General features: G+C 38.4%; 1 protein-coding gene across 1 annotated transcript in view; it reads right to left on the bottom strand.

Moving 5' to 3' along the window:
* myo15b (myosin XVB) overlaps positions 1 to 13,146 on the bottom strand; it is a 93,629-nt gene that overhangs the window by 13,016 nt on the left and 67,467 nt on the right. The window contains 8 exon segments of the mRNA XM_069518091.1: positions 4,588 to 4,703; positions 6,054 to 6,172; positions 6,346 to 6,421; positions 6,496 to 6,555; positions 7,699 to 7,805; positions 7,889 to 8,132; positions 10,354 to 10,444; positions 11,721 to 11,919. Coding sequence (XP_069374192.1) covers positions 4,588 to 4,703; positions 6,054 to 6,172; positions 6,346 to 6,421; positions 6,496 to 6,555; positions 7,699 to 7,805; positions 7,889 to 8,132; positions 10,354 to 10,444; positions 11,721 to 11,919 — 1,012 coding nt within the window.

Consider the following 13,146-nt stretch of genomic DNA (forward strand, 5'->3'; position numbering starts at 1 on the left):
CATCCCTAATAGAATTGCCCTTGGTTTTTCTACCTGCCAACTGAAAACTTCTTAGAATATATTCACAATTCTGTTCCTAATTCATCTTCGTACATTTCTGTGTAATTCTGTCCATGTACAGGTGGTTCCAGAGTTCCACCGAATCAACAACATTAACCTGCGCAATCAATTCTACAAGGAGCTGGACAGACACATGCCTAAACTCATCACTTAGTTCACAGACAAGGCCACCAAGACTGGCAAGATAGCGGAGGAGCTAGCAAAGCTCATGAGGATTTATGACCTTCAGGTGAATTTTTAACTTTGCATGATTCAGAAACAGATTATTAACAGATTGTTTGCAGACAACTGTAAGAAGCCATAGTGTGAATTGCCTCGACTGTGCCCTGAGGTTGAGTGATTTTGCCATGAACACAACGTTCATCTCATCAGAGATAGAGGTCTTGACAAGATGTATTCTATCAGAAAGAGGTACCTTAAAAAGATACTTTATCAGCTTCAATTTGAAGAAGTCCAAATAACTACTTTTTTTCATAAAATTTGATTTACAATTTGATTTTTTTTCCTTTGTGAGTAATTAAAGTATTTACAATAGAAAGTAATTAATTTGAAAAATGTATTACTGAAGAAATGGTGACCCAAAATACTGAATCTACCATCTATAGCAATGACCACCATCAGAATATGGAGCTATTTAACACTTTGAGTGTTTGCTCTGCATTTGTGTAATTACTATTGTAATGGATATTTTTTGTCCATCTAGGAACAACATGATGTAAATATGAGACGGGCCCTCGTCCTTCGTGCACTTCCTGTGTACCTGCGTGATGATGCCTCCAAGTTCCTCAGGACCTGTAATGTAAGTGTACTGGCCTCACTATCAATCCCTTTGCCTAGCTATTCAGTCAGTTTAAACATATGACATCACTCAAAGAACTCTAGGAGAACCAGGGGGATATTCCAGAAAGCAGGTTCAACAAACTCTGAGCCTAACCCTGAACTCTGAGTTGACTTACCCTGTGAAATGAAACTCTGAGTAACACGGCTTCGGCCGTAGTAAAAATCACTTACAGAGTTTTAGATGCTGTCGTCTTTTAATTTTGAATTTAATAACACTTTCTTTTATATAGGCCTTTGAGGGAGTGGTTGAATGTTGTTCAATGTTTTATTTTAGGCTATTTAATTTTATTTAAATCAGCTGAAAATGAAATATAAAAACAGTCTCATGATGGCTCCTCATGTTGGTTTTATTTCACATATTAAACAAAGTCAAAGTTTATTCAGTGGATATTTTAACTTTGAGTAGCTTTTACCACCAACAGATGCTGTTTAACACACATCTGTGTCCTAACATCCTACTGAGAATATGAACATGAAGTGGTGACAGTCACCTCCACCACGTCCAACAGGGCAGAGGAGCTGGGTGACCAGAGGCTGAGGGCGTCACTCACCCCCGGGATCCAACATTAGAGGCAGACACACACTTACTGTCTACAGATTGAACTAGAAGTCATCTAATCTTATACTCAATGCGGCGGCAAACTAGAAACACAGACTTTGAAATTACGTTGTTGGAAAAAATACAATATGCTATACTGATGGTTACTTTTGTAGCTATCTGTGGGAAATAAAGAAAGCCAAACGAAATGTGTGTTATTTCTCTTTTTCTGGCTGCTGGAAGGTGATTGATTAACCTGCGAAGTGATTAAAAAAAAACCGAAGAGGATTGTTCAGATCTGAGAGCACGTCAGCGATGACATGTAGCCTAATATTCGCTGTGTGGCTGGGGAATATAAATGACGGACTGATGAGAAGCAGTCTCCTGTTCGGTTCAGTCCTTGTCAAGGAGTGAGAGCTCATCTAAATGAATCTAAATTCTCCTCCTGGTGTAAAACTATGTGAATTATTTCTGCTTCAACATGATCGGACTGAGAAGGAAAGGACAGCCGCTGTCAGACAGCTCCGTCAGACTCAGGGTTTCTTCAGGTAAACCTACCAGTGAGCAGGTTAGGTTCACAGGGTAAGTTACCGCAGAAACAGACCCAGAGTTTATGCTACCTCTCTTTCTGGAACTGAAAACTCAGAGTTTCTCTCATCTCAGGGTTAACAAACTCAGTTTTCACAAAACCCGCTTTCTGGAATACCCCCCAGAAAGAGAGGTAACTGAAACTCTGAGTCAGTCACCGTGGTAACATACTCTGCAGTTGAAGTACGGCACAGTAGAAACCAGTACTTTATTTGAATGTTTTATTTTTAAAAAGTGAGTGTCAGCCTTCAAGGTACAGTAAGTGCCAAAATGTTTTTAAACAGTGTTAAATGTCTCCACATTCTAATAGTTGTCATTGCTGTTGAGGATGGATTATACTTAGAATCTTACTGAATTTTATCATGAATCCTTTGTGAGTTTTTATCATAGGGTTAACTGAATAATGTTTGATGGAGACCCAAAATACTGAATCCACCCTTTGTAGCAATGACCACTATCAGAATATGGAACTATTAACACTTACTGTACTTTAAAACACATTTTGTTTTGCTGGAGTCCTTTCCTTTTCCTTTTGTTTTAATTTATGACAAGCAATTTGTTTTGACTGAGCTCATTTGATTCGTGCCTTTTAAAAGCACATTGTGTTGAATAAAAAAAGTTGTTGAATTGTCACTGTGGTGTCACTTTCATGTTTTCTAACACTATTAGCTGATTATAATTGTGTAGTGGGCCGACATCAGTATTTCAGTTTATAATTATTTTTGAGTGCCTGTCCCCCAGATTACGAGTTGAAGAATATTTAAAATTTTGAGTGTATTTCCCACATTATGTGAGTTGAAAAATATTGAAATTTTGAGTGAATTACTCACTAAATTATAAGTTGAGGAATATCAATATTTATAAGATAACATTGAGATAACTTAGGGCAACTGCAAATGTAATTTTTATTTAATGTAAACTTAAAAGATTTAAAAACATCACTAAAATAGTTTTGTGTAATCTGTTACAAAATAATTTTTGAGTTCTGTGAACTTATTAGGGTTTACAGTGCTGTTGTCAGGGCCTCCAACTCTGCCGAGCTGCAACTCTCTCTCCCCTCTCCGTGTGTGTGTGTGTGTGTGTGTGTGGATTACTGGAGTCAAGTCTGGTGTACAGGAGTCAGACCACCAACTGCCAGTCATCACCATCATCCTGCTCATCTACTAATACCTGGTTCATTCCTCAACAATCTGCCAAATCATAGACTCTGTTCAGTCAGTCACATTTCCAGCCATTGTTTGAAATATATTGTTTGTATTTTATTTTATTAATGATATCACTACTGTGGCCACCAAACAATCTGTCTTTGATCCCTCCACCTCACTAACAAGCTCCTCAATGTCGCTGTCAGAAAGTTCCATTTCTTCTTCTCATTGCTTGTTTCCATGATTCACAAGAGAAACCCATTGGTCAGCAGGACAATTTAATATTTATGAGGTGCTTTGAATTGACCATTTATGGTTGACTGTAGGCGTGGAGAGGGTGGAAAATCCATGTACGCATGTTTCCAGGTGGAGTTTGATTTATAAAGGCCTTCAGGTGTGCATGTGCACAGTTATATGAATTTGAATCTTTTTTTGTGTACGTCATTTTCTTTTGTGGGCATGTACACTTTTAGTATGAATCCTATGCACTCTAGTTAGACCCTTAGAGCTTTTCCTTACAGCATAAAATTGTCTAATAAAAGTAAAATGTTCAACAGTTGTTTGTCAGAATTTGAATATAATTATTTTAAAATACCAGGATGTATTGTGCCATGTAATGAGTTCTCCTGTCATTCAGCTGCTTTGCACTGTGTTTTCGGTAGCTAATTATGATTATTCTCTAATGTTGTAAAGGATGGTTTTGCAAAGGAACTAGTATTCAATTAAAAGTGCCCCAAAGAAAAATATGATTATTATAAGTAAATACTATAGCATTGCTGCTACACCAGCTAGTGGCCATGGCTGAGGGGGAGGAGCGGTTGTTCTTCAACTAGAAGATTGGTTGTTTGATCCCTGTCTTTTGCCCGCCATGGTGTCCTTGGGCAAGCTACTGAATCCCAAAAATGGACCCTTCTGATAGAGACAGTGCTAAATTTAGATGCACTGAATATGTGTGTGAATTTCTGAATGGCAAAAACTGTTCTGTAAAGTGCTTTGAGTGGTCATCGAGACTATTCTATATACAAGTTCTATATAAATAAAGACCCATTTCGTAGACTTTGAAGTTGCAGCAGAAGATAGCAGCCCTCAGGTTTAATATCGATTAACAAGGCTTAATTATCCAAATCATATTGTGATAAGTAGTGAGGCAATTTCATTTAAATAAATTGTCATTGTTAAGAGATGGCCAAGCAATGTGTAACTTTACTGCTGACCATTCTGGACACCATAATGTTCACACAATGTTTTATAAAAATAAGTTCAACTATAATTATCTGTCCATATCCAAATAATTAAGAATGCCCAGCCCTGTTCATGTGGAATATGTAGGGTGGAGAGATCTCTCATGGTTTATACATGTAACCTTTAATAATGTTTAGTTTCTGTTGTCTTCTGATATGTTGGCTGCATGTTTACCTGTAGCTTCTAAGCAGACGGAGATGTTTTGGGTTGATGCCTGATGCTCTGGCTACCTTCAAGAGATGAATCCGACGATGAGACACACCCAAAACCTGAGCATCCCCACTGTCTGACTGCAATAACAACATACATAGATATTAGTATTTTACCATTACCATACCATTTAATACTTGTAAATGGCCACTTTATCACTACTACTTTATCACAACTACTGCTACTTCTACTACTCCTGCTATTTTTTTGCAAACTGATTTAAGCGATTTAAATTTAGCACAAACAATAACTAGTACTCAAAGATTCAATAGTTTGATTTTGGTTGCCAAATGTCAGAAGTCAAGGTCACAGTGGCCACACAATTTTTTTTTTTCTCGAACTTGATATCTTAAATCAATAGATAAGCTTGAGGGAATGGCTTCAAATTTGGTACCAACATTTATTTGGACTTTAAGATGAACTATATATATATCAGAAATGCCCAAAGGGAATTTCATTATATCGGGCACAAATATTTACTTGGACTCAAAGATGACATGAATTCAAATGTATTATCGAAGACAAAGGTCACTGCAGCCTCACAAAGCTCAGTATTTGCCTTGTGAATGCAATATCTCTGGAAACATCTTGAGGGAATCGTTTCACATTGTGCACAAACATTCACTTGAACTTGGATTTCCTTTTGCTAGCCAAAGGTCAACGTTATGGTGGCCTCACAAAGCATCTATGTTTTTCTTGAACATAATATCTTAACATCAGCATGAGAGAATGTCTTCAAATTCTGTAAAAACATTAATCTGCACCCAAAGATGAACTGATTAGATTTTGGTGCCTAAAGGTCAAAGTCACAGTGAACTCAAGTCCCTCTGAATGTGAGCTATCAGGACTGCCTGTAGGAAATTTCATTACATCTGGCACAATTTGCTTTTCACAATGACCTGATTTGAGTTTGGTGGTCAAAGGTCTAAGGTCACTGTGACCTCTTAAACAAATGTTCTACATTGTGAATGTAATATCCCAGGAACATCTCACAGGAATTCATTCACATTTGGCACACATGCTCACTTGGACTCACTGAATAAACTGATTCATTGTGAAAAAGATGGAAACCTAAAACAGCCATTTTTACATCAACTGTGGCTTGATTGCATTTTCTTACTCCAAATTGAAAACGTGCTGTTGTGCTGTGGCTTTGATTGATAAGTTGCAGTTCCACACTTTTATTTCATTTATTGCATTTGGGTAACTTATAAATTACTACTGTACTGCAACTGCTATAACTGTATTTCATTCATTGCTTTCATTTTAGTCGTAATTTCTTACTGTTTTTGAATGTTTTTTACCAATTTAAAACTTTTGAGTTGTTTCTGTATTTGAAATTATAAAATTATAGATACTGAGATGCTTAATACATACACATCTAAATCTAAAGAAAATCCCACATTATCCCAAGCTTTGCCTCAACTTACCTTCACAGGGAATAGTCGACTAAAGTAGTTTTCCCAGTTGTCTCGAGCAGCAATGACAATCCTTTTTTTCATGTTGTCATCCTGGATGGTGCTTATAGTCATTCCCACACTGAAATTTGCTACGAAACAAAATTAGATGTGATCCACTGCACGTGCACTGATATTTCATGTTTTGCCTTTGAATAACTCAAGGCAAATAGTTTTGGTTAACTTGTAACAAAACGTTTTATCCACATTTTAAAACTGAAGTATCCCACTCAAAAGTTATCTTTCAGAACTCCAAAACTCTCACCTAGCAAGTCCTTCATCTTCCTCTTTTCCTCTCTGCTGATCCTCACACAACTGTCTGAGTATGTGTCCCTCATGATCTGTTCAAGTGCAAGGGAGATAATTAGTTTTGAATTGAATGGTACTGTAGAATAATTGTGTAAACTACACCAACCTGTTCACATAAAAGATTGAGAACGTAGGGATGGTTGAACATCTCTCTAGGGTAAAACACCTGAAGACAAAAACATAATAATAATGGTTAGAGAAGCAGGCTTTAATAGGAGTACAGTTCAAAAGTCATGAGCATTAAAAAGGCATTATTGATTCATGTCTACAGATGTGTGCCCTTGTTGTTATTTGTGTTGTTGCAGGCGGCTAAAAACATTCCATAAATATGAATCTATGTGTAATATAATAATAATAATGAGTAATATGTCAACGCTCATATACAAAACTTCACAGCAAATATAAATAGTAATAACGGTTTTGATTGAAATGGAGCAGCGATAACAGAAAATAATAAATATGTAAATGTTGATATTTGATATTATATTAGTATTTGACTTTTTTTTTTAAATAGACAGGATTGTTATGGGAAAATGTAAATCACAATGGAGCCAATGCATATGCCTCCCAAATCTCATCTAGCAAGCTGCTTGATTTGACTTTTATCGGTAGGTGGAATTGAAACAGAGAAAAAAAAAAGGAGTTGTAGTACACTCAAATATAAAAGAAAGAGCCAAGCAAATGTATTTAAGAAACATTATGTACAGCCCTGAAAGGGAAAACACCATAAGACAAATATAATGGATAGGTCACTGTCCTATTTCTCCAATACAGTTCAACTGTCCAGAAAAGTTACACTTTATTCTTTCATAGGATTTTGGCTACTTCATTTTCTAGGATGCATGTGGTTTGTGCTGTGTATTGATGCACTTTATGTGTTGTCCCAAGCCACTGCTTTGTGCAAAGACCATGTGAAGGCTATAATAGTATCTTTGAGGGTATATTTATATTGACCCTGATTTAATAGTGGGACATTTAAACTGTTAAAACATAACACTGATTCGATGTCATCTTAAGGTAATGTGAGCAAACAGCTACTTATTTTGTCAGGGACTCGAAATAGATAAATTAGCATTCATTTGACGTTGTTCCTGGCTAGACCTCTCGATGAACACTTGTCCAATATTTCCTGAGTTTTCACAAAACAAGGGGCTAAAAGATGCTAAAGTGCTCTGTAGAACTAAGGGGATGCTCAGAGCTGGTAGTAATTATGTTTGGATATATCACAATGAGCAACGTATATGATAATATACACCTGATCCTACTGCTTATATAAAACTGGGTGTGATTGTGCCTGTTTATGTCTTACTTCTTTTCGCATGAACAGTTTTCCCAGCATGTTGGAGTAAGAGAAGTAGACCCCTGCTGAAAAGCGCTGCAACTGGGACTGAATGCTGTCCTCTTCAGGCATCATGTCTTCAAGTAAGAAAAAATAAAAAATGTTCACAGTTATAAGCTTGTTGGAAATGTCCAGAATATATGATAAAAGCAATACTCACTGATAGATGGGGCGGCCATGGATGGTGGGTCAGGGATATCCTGCAAGGTGGATGTTGGGTGTGGAGGAGCTGGTGGAAGGTCTGTTGGGAAAGGTGGAATCTGCTGGGATCGCTGTGAACCAAACAGGTCTTCCAGGGACTGCTGCTTCTGTTTCATGTTGTTGGAGATGATTTGGGAACCCCTCCCGGAAGGAGGCTGCTCACTTTTAGGCTTGGCTGGTGGTGAAGGAGGCAGGCACTTTTTCTGCACGCAATAAGGACAGAAAATATAATATTGCATATTGCATTTCACATTTTATTTTGTACAATACTTAATTGTAAATGAATAAATACACGCTTTTCAGCAAACTACACTCAAAACCCATGAAGACAAAGCAGTTTATTAAAAGTCAAAACTCACAGCCTTGCCTGCTAAAATCTTTCCTGAGATCTGTCAAGAACTTCATTCTAGAGTTGTACTGTGGCAAAATGAATAACATTAAAAACAACCAGAACTCCTGCTACAGTTGGTTGTCCAGCGAAACTGAGTTTGGGGAAATAAGGGCCTTGTAAGGGAGGTGACGAAGGACACAACAATCACTCTAACAGTGGTCTTGCATAGTCAGACTCCACAGTAATCTATCAGTGGTAGAGAATGGTCTGGCAACAAACATAATAATTTAGCAATATGTGAAAAAGCTATAATACCACTATGCAGTGACAGTTTACAATTAAATCTATAACATAATAAAATTAGCACAAAGGGAAGGGGTCTGAGCACTTGCTGTTTCAATTGTATTTCTGAGAAAAGTACTAGTGTAAACCTGTCTTAGAAAAACATAGAATGATTGTGGAGGTGGATAAGAGAACTCTCCCTGGATTGAAAAGGCAGCAGCAGAGCTGCCAGGGTAGGCATATGAGGAGGAACATAAGGAGGACACAGACACAGAGCTGAGGAACCTGAAAAGGGAATTGAACAATTAATGTTTTCGAGAAAAACTGTAAAAAAAAAACAAAACAAAAAAAGGTTTTAACCTATAATAATTAACCTATATCCTTCCACAATTTTGGATAAGTTGACACCAAACTTGCTACACTGCATCATGACATTGTCCTCTACAAAAGATCCAACCAGATTATTGTTTTGTCAAAAATTTAGCCCACAGTGCATCAAAATGTTTTACTGTAAACATTGCGATAAACAGATACTGGAAATTCTTGCTAAATAAATTCCCAATGTTCACAAAAATTAGTGACAAAATTCTTCTCATGCAACGTGAAATATTTCAGAATTTTTTCTGAAACAGAATTTTTTTTAATGTTTTGAAATTTATCATGTCACCTTTTGCAGTCAATGGAAATCTATCATCTTTAAACATCAGTTTCTCACTCATGGAGCTATCAAACTTTGTGAAAAGAAATCATAGACATCTCTATACTGTCTAGCACAGAGGTAGCAAAAGTACTCACATTCTTTTCTTAAGTAAAAGTACAGATACTTGTGTAAAAAAAGACTCTGGTAAAAGTAGAAGTACTGATTCAACTCCTTTACTCAAGTAAAAGTAAGAAAGTACAGGCTCTGAAATCAAAGGTTATAGGCAAACAAAGTAGGATAGTTTTCCTCTTTTGTTAACAACCTACACAGAGCTGGTACAGAGAAACAAAAATCATTGTCTAGTCATCGTCAGTCTAGTTTTGCTGCCAAATTTCAGACAGAATAATAAAGACTGAACTGAACCGAGGTCCTGCATGAGCACCTGGATATTTTTTTACAGGGAATAAATGGATGGGGAATGCAATGGCCTTGATTAAGTCCCTGCCCTTTGTACACACCACTCGTCGCTACTACCAATTGGATGGTTTAGTTAGGTCCTCGGATCAGCCCGCCGGAGTTCGTCACGGCCCTGGTGGAGCACCGAGAACACGATCAAACTTGACTAACGTCAACAAACGTGACGCTTAGGTCTTGCGCTGCCTTCACAGGCTCCGGTGGCAGCGGGCAAGAGAGTGAGCGAGAAGTGCTCCGTGCGTAAAAGCGTAAAAACAAGAAATGATCCAGTTTTGAGAATGTAAGGAGTACGAAGTACAGATAATTGTGTTCAAAAAAATCTAATTCAGTACGACAAAGTATTTGTACATCATTAATTTACACCTCTGGTCTAGCAGAAGTAAAGAATTCCAAAAATTTTACTTGTATAGCTCAAGGCACTTTATAGAGAAAGTCAAGATCTTAAAAATGATCAAAATGTTATCTTGATAAGTGAATCTTTTACAGAACTATTGCAGTCAGCAGCCCTGTAGACTGCCATTATTCATAGTGTCAAGTTACATCATGAGTGAAGTGATGTCACTTATGTCTATTCAAGCAAAATGCATCATGAAAAATTAATTTTACTCTTCCTATACTTCCTCAAAATGCCTGACTCCATCCCATTGCTAATTATAGCAGCAATCACTTATGTTTGTACTTTCTAGACCTCACTGACCTTCTGTTCTGGCATTGGTGGGTTGTTTTTGAGTTTTGCCAAAGCTTCCTCTTTGGGGTCACCCTTCTTTAGAAAATGCCGCGCAGAGTGTCTGTGAAGAGAATAAAAAAAACGTATATTAACAACAATAAATAAAGAATTGTTTCATAGCCATGAAACCAGAAAAATCAGCAAGCTCATATTTATTTGCTTTGAACATGGGATAGCATGCAAATGTATTTTTGGGTTGTGTCTATGTCACAACCCAAATACATTTGGTGGGATAGTCATTGTGTCTGTGCAATACTCTCTGTTCCTGATTTGAGGCAGCCAGATGAGTCAACTAAAAGGTAACAAGGAAAAGCCCTTATACTAAGGAGGGTTTGATTGCACACTTAAAGTATGAGTGAGTTAATCAATCATGAGTTGGCAACTGTTCTTCTGAGGGTATATAAGACTGAGAACAACTGTGTGGGTCTTCCCTCCATGCAAAATTAAGTAAAGTGATTTGAGTCATTACATTGTTCTTTAAATTCTTCAGAGAATCACCACTTTTAACATTCAAGAATAGTTTCCTCTACACCCTTTCTTGAAATAGATTTTCATCCATCCTAAAAAAAGAAAACCATTTCAGGGTGGCTGTGGTTGAAGGTAGAATGAGAACCTTCCAACCAGAAGGTCGGCAGTTGGATTCCAGTCTTCCCCATCTGCATGCCACAGTGTCCTTGGGTAAGATACTAAACACCTAATTTCCCCTCATAGAAAAAAGTGCTGACCATAGATTCACTGTATGAATGTGTGTGTTAATGGGTGGATGGCAATAATACTAGAAAAGTGCAATATAAATCAGTTATTGTATTAAACCTGCCCCATTTACCACTTATCTAAAATGGGACAGGTTTAATACGATGGCTTATTCATGCAGTGCTTTTCTAGTATTAGTGCTTACTGATTTTGGGATCTTTACAAACACAATGGCTTAGAAACAACTACCCACCACGAAGAACTACCTATTCTCCTTTGCCTACAGCTGCTTCCAGAATTAGTGCCTTGACAGCATGGACATGATGTGTGTCCAGAAATCTGAAATCTGTGATTGGCTAAACTGTAGTTAAACCTTTAAAACTTTGCTTTCAACATTTACATCTTTTTAATGTCATGAACTGTGAGTATGTTTTCAGACCAATGCAACAACTGTGAGACAAAGTTCAGAGACATCCAAGTGTTTAAGTGCAGAATGATGTTGACTCCCATGCATATGTTATGCTTCATACAGTTGCACATTTGTGATAAAGAGGTGTTGAAGGTCCAAGTAGGATCCAGTAGGTTATTAGAAATGGTGAATATTTGTGAAGAGTGTACACAAAAGATGGAACAGTGAAACTGACCTGACAGGCTCAAAGGGTTTGGGCTCTGGGAGGGCTCGGCTGTTGTACTGTCTTATGATTTCTCTGATGTTGGAGGTGGGTTGGAACCGAGACTCAGGCATTTCGATCGGAGGATCTGCAGGCAATTTGATCGGAGGATCTGCGGGCATTTCGATCGGAGGATCGGCTTCCTTAGAAGTAAGGACAACGGGACCCTTCACTGTACAAGAAGACAAACAGAAAATGTAGTGGTTCTTTATATTGTATAAAGTGTGTTGGAGGTAAGTCTCAAACCGGACCGTGGGTTACTAGTACTATAATAATAAATAACGTACACGGAGGCGAGGTAACTAGTATGCAAGCTTTAGTGGCAGTTCAACGACCAACAGACATCAGCAATCATTTGCAGCACCCGGAGTGCCGCAGGCTAATATAGTCGAGCACAGAACGCTCGATCAGATACACCACAGAAAATATATTTCAATATATTTCAAGCTCGTTGTATTCACCGCGGGAGCTTTCCTAATTTATTCTGGTCGGAGTCTACATCCCTCCTCAGGCCTGTGTAACTGAGGCGTTACAACACCTGGCTGACCAGATAAACAACGTGGAGAAAAAACACCTGGACTCTCTGCTCATTGTGTTGGGGATTTAAACAGAGCAAAGCTCAGCCATGAACTGCCTAAATATAAACAGCACATTAAGTGTCCCACCAGGGACACAAACACTCTGGACCAGTGTTACACTGTTATTAAGGACTCATACTGCTCTGTCCCCCATGCAGCCTTGGGACTCTCTGATCACTGCATGGTTCATCCCGACCTACAGGCAGAAGCTGAAATCTGCTAAGTCTGTGGTCAAGACGGTGAGGAGATGGGCCGACGACGCCATAGTGGAATTACAAGCCTGCTTTGACTGCACTGATTGGAGTGTTTTTGAGGCTGCAGCCTCAGAGCTGCATGTACTGACTGATACCGTGACATCATACATCAGTTTTTGTGAGGACATGTGTGTGCCCACCAAGACTTCCGCACATACAACAACAACAAACCCTGGTTCACTGCAAAACTCAGGCAACTCTGTCAGGCCAAGGAGGAGGCCTACAGAAGTGGGGACATAGTCCTGTACAACCAGGCCAGAAACTAACTGACGACCAAGGTGAAAGCAGCTAGGAGCTTAGCTGAAAAGATCAAAAACAGCCTTTTTCAGTGTGGAGAGGCCTGCAGAACATCACAAACTACAGGAGACCATCCCCCAACACTGCAGTGAACAATCAACTGGCTAACGAGCTGAATGTGTTTTACTGCAGATTTGACTCATTCACACCTCTCCCCCCATCAGACATTAAAGACCCATCCACACCCCTTCTGCCACCTCTCCCCTCTGACCCCCCACCAGCACTCAAGATCTGGCAAAGTCCCCTTATGCTTCAAACTCTCCCCAAGAA

This window comes from Paralichthys olivaceus, chromosome 21, assembly GCF_024713975.1.
Source record: "Paralichthys olivaceus isolate ysfri-2021 chromosome 21, ASM2471397v2, whole genome shotgun sequence".
NCBI classification, from domain to species: Eukaryota; Metazoa; Chordata; class Actinopteri; order Pleuronectiformes; family Paralichthyidae; genus Paralichthys; species Paralichthys olivaceus.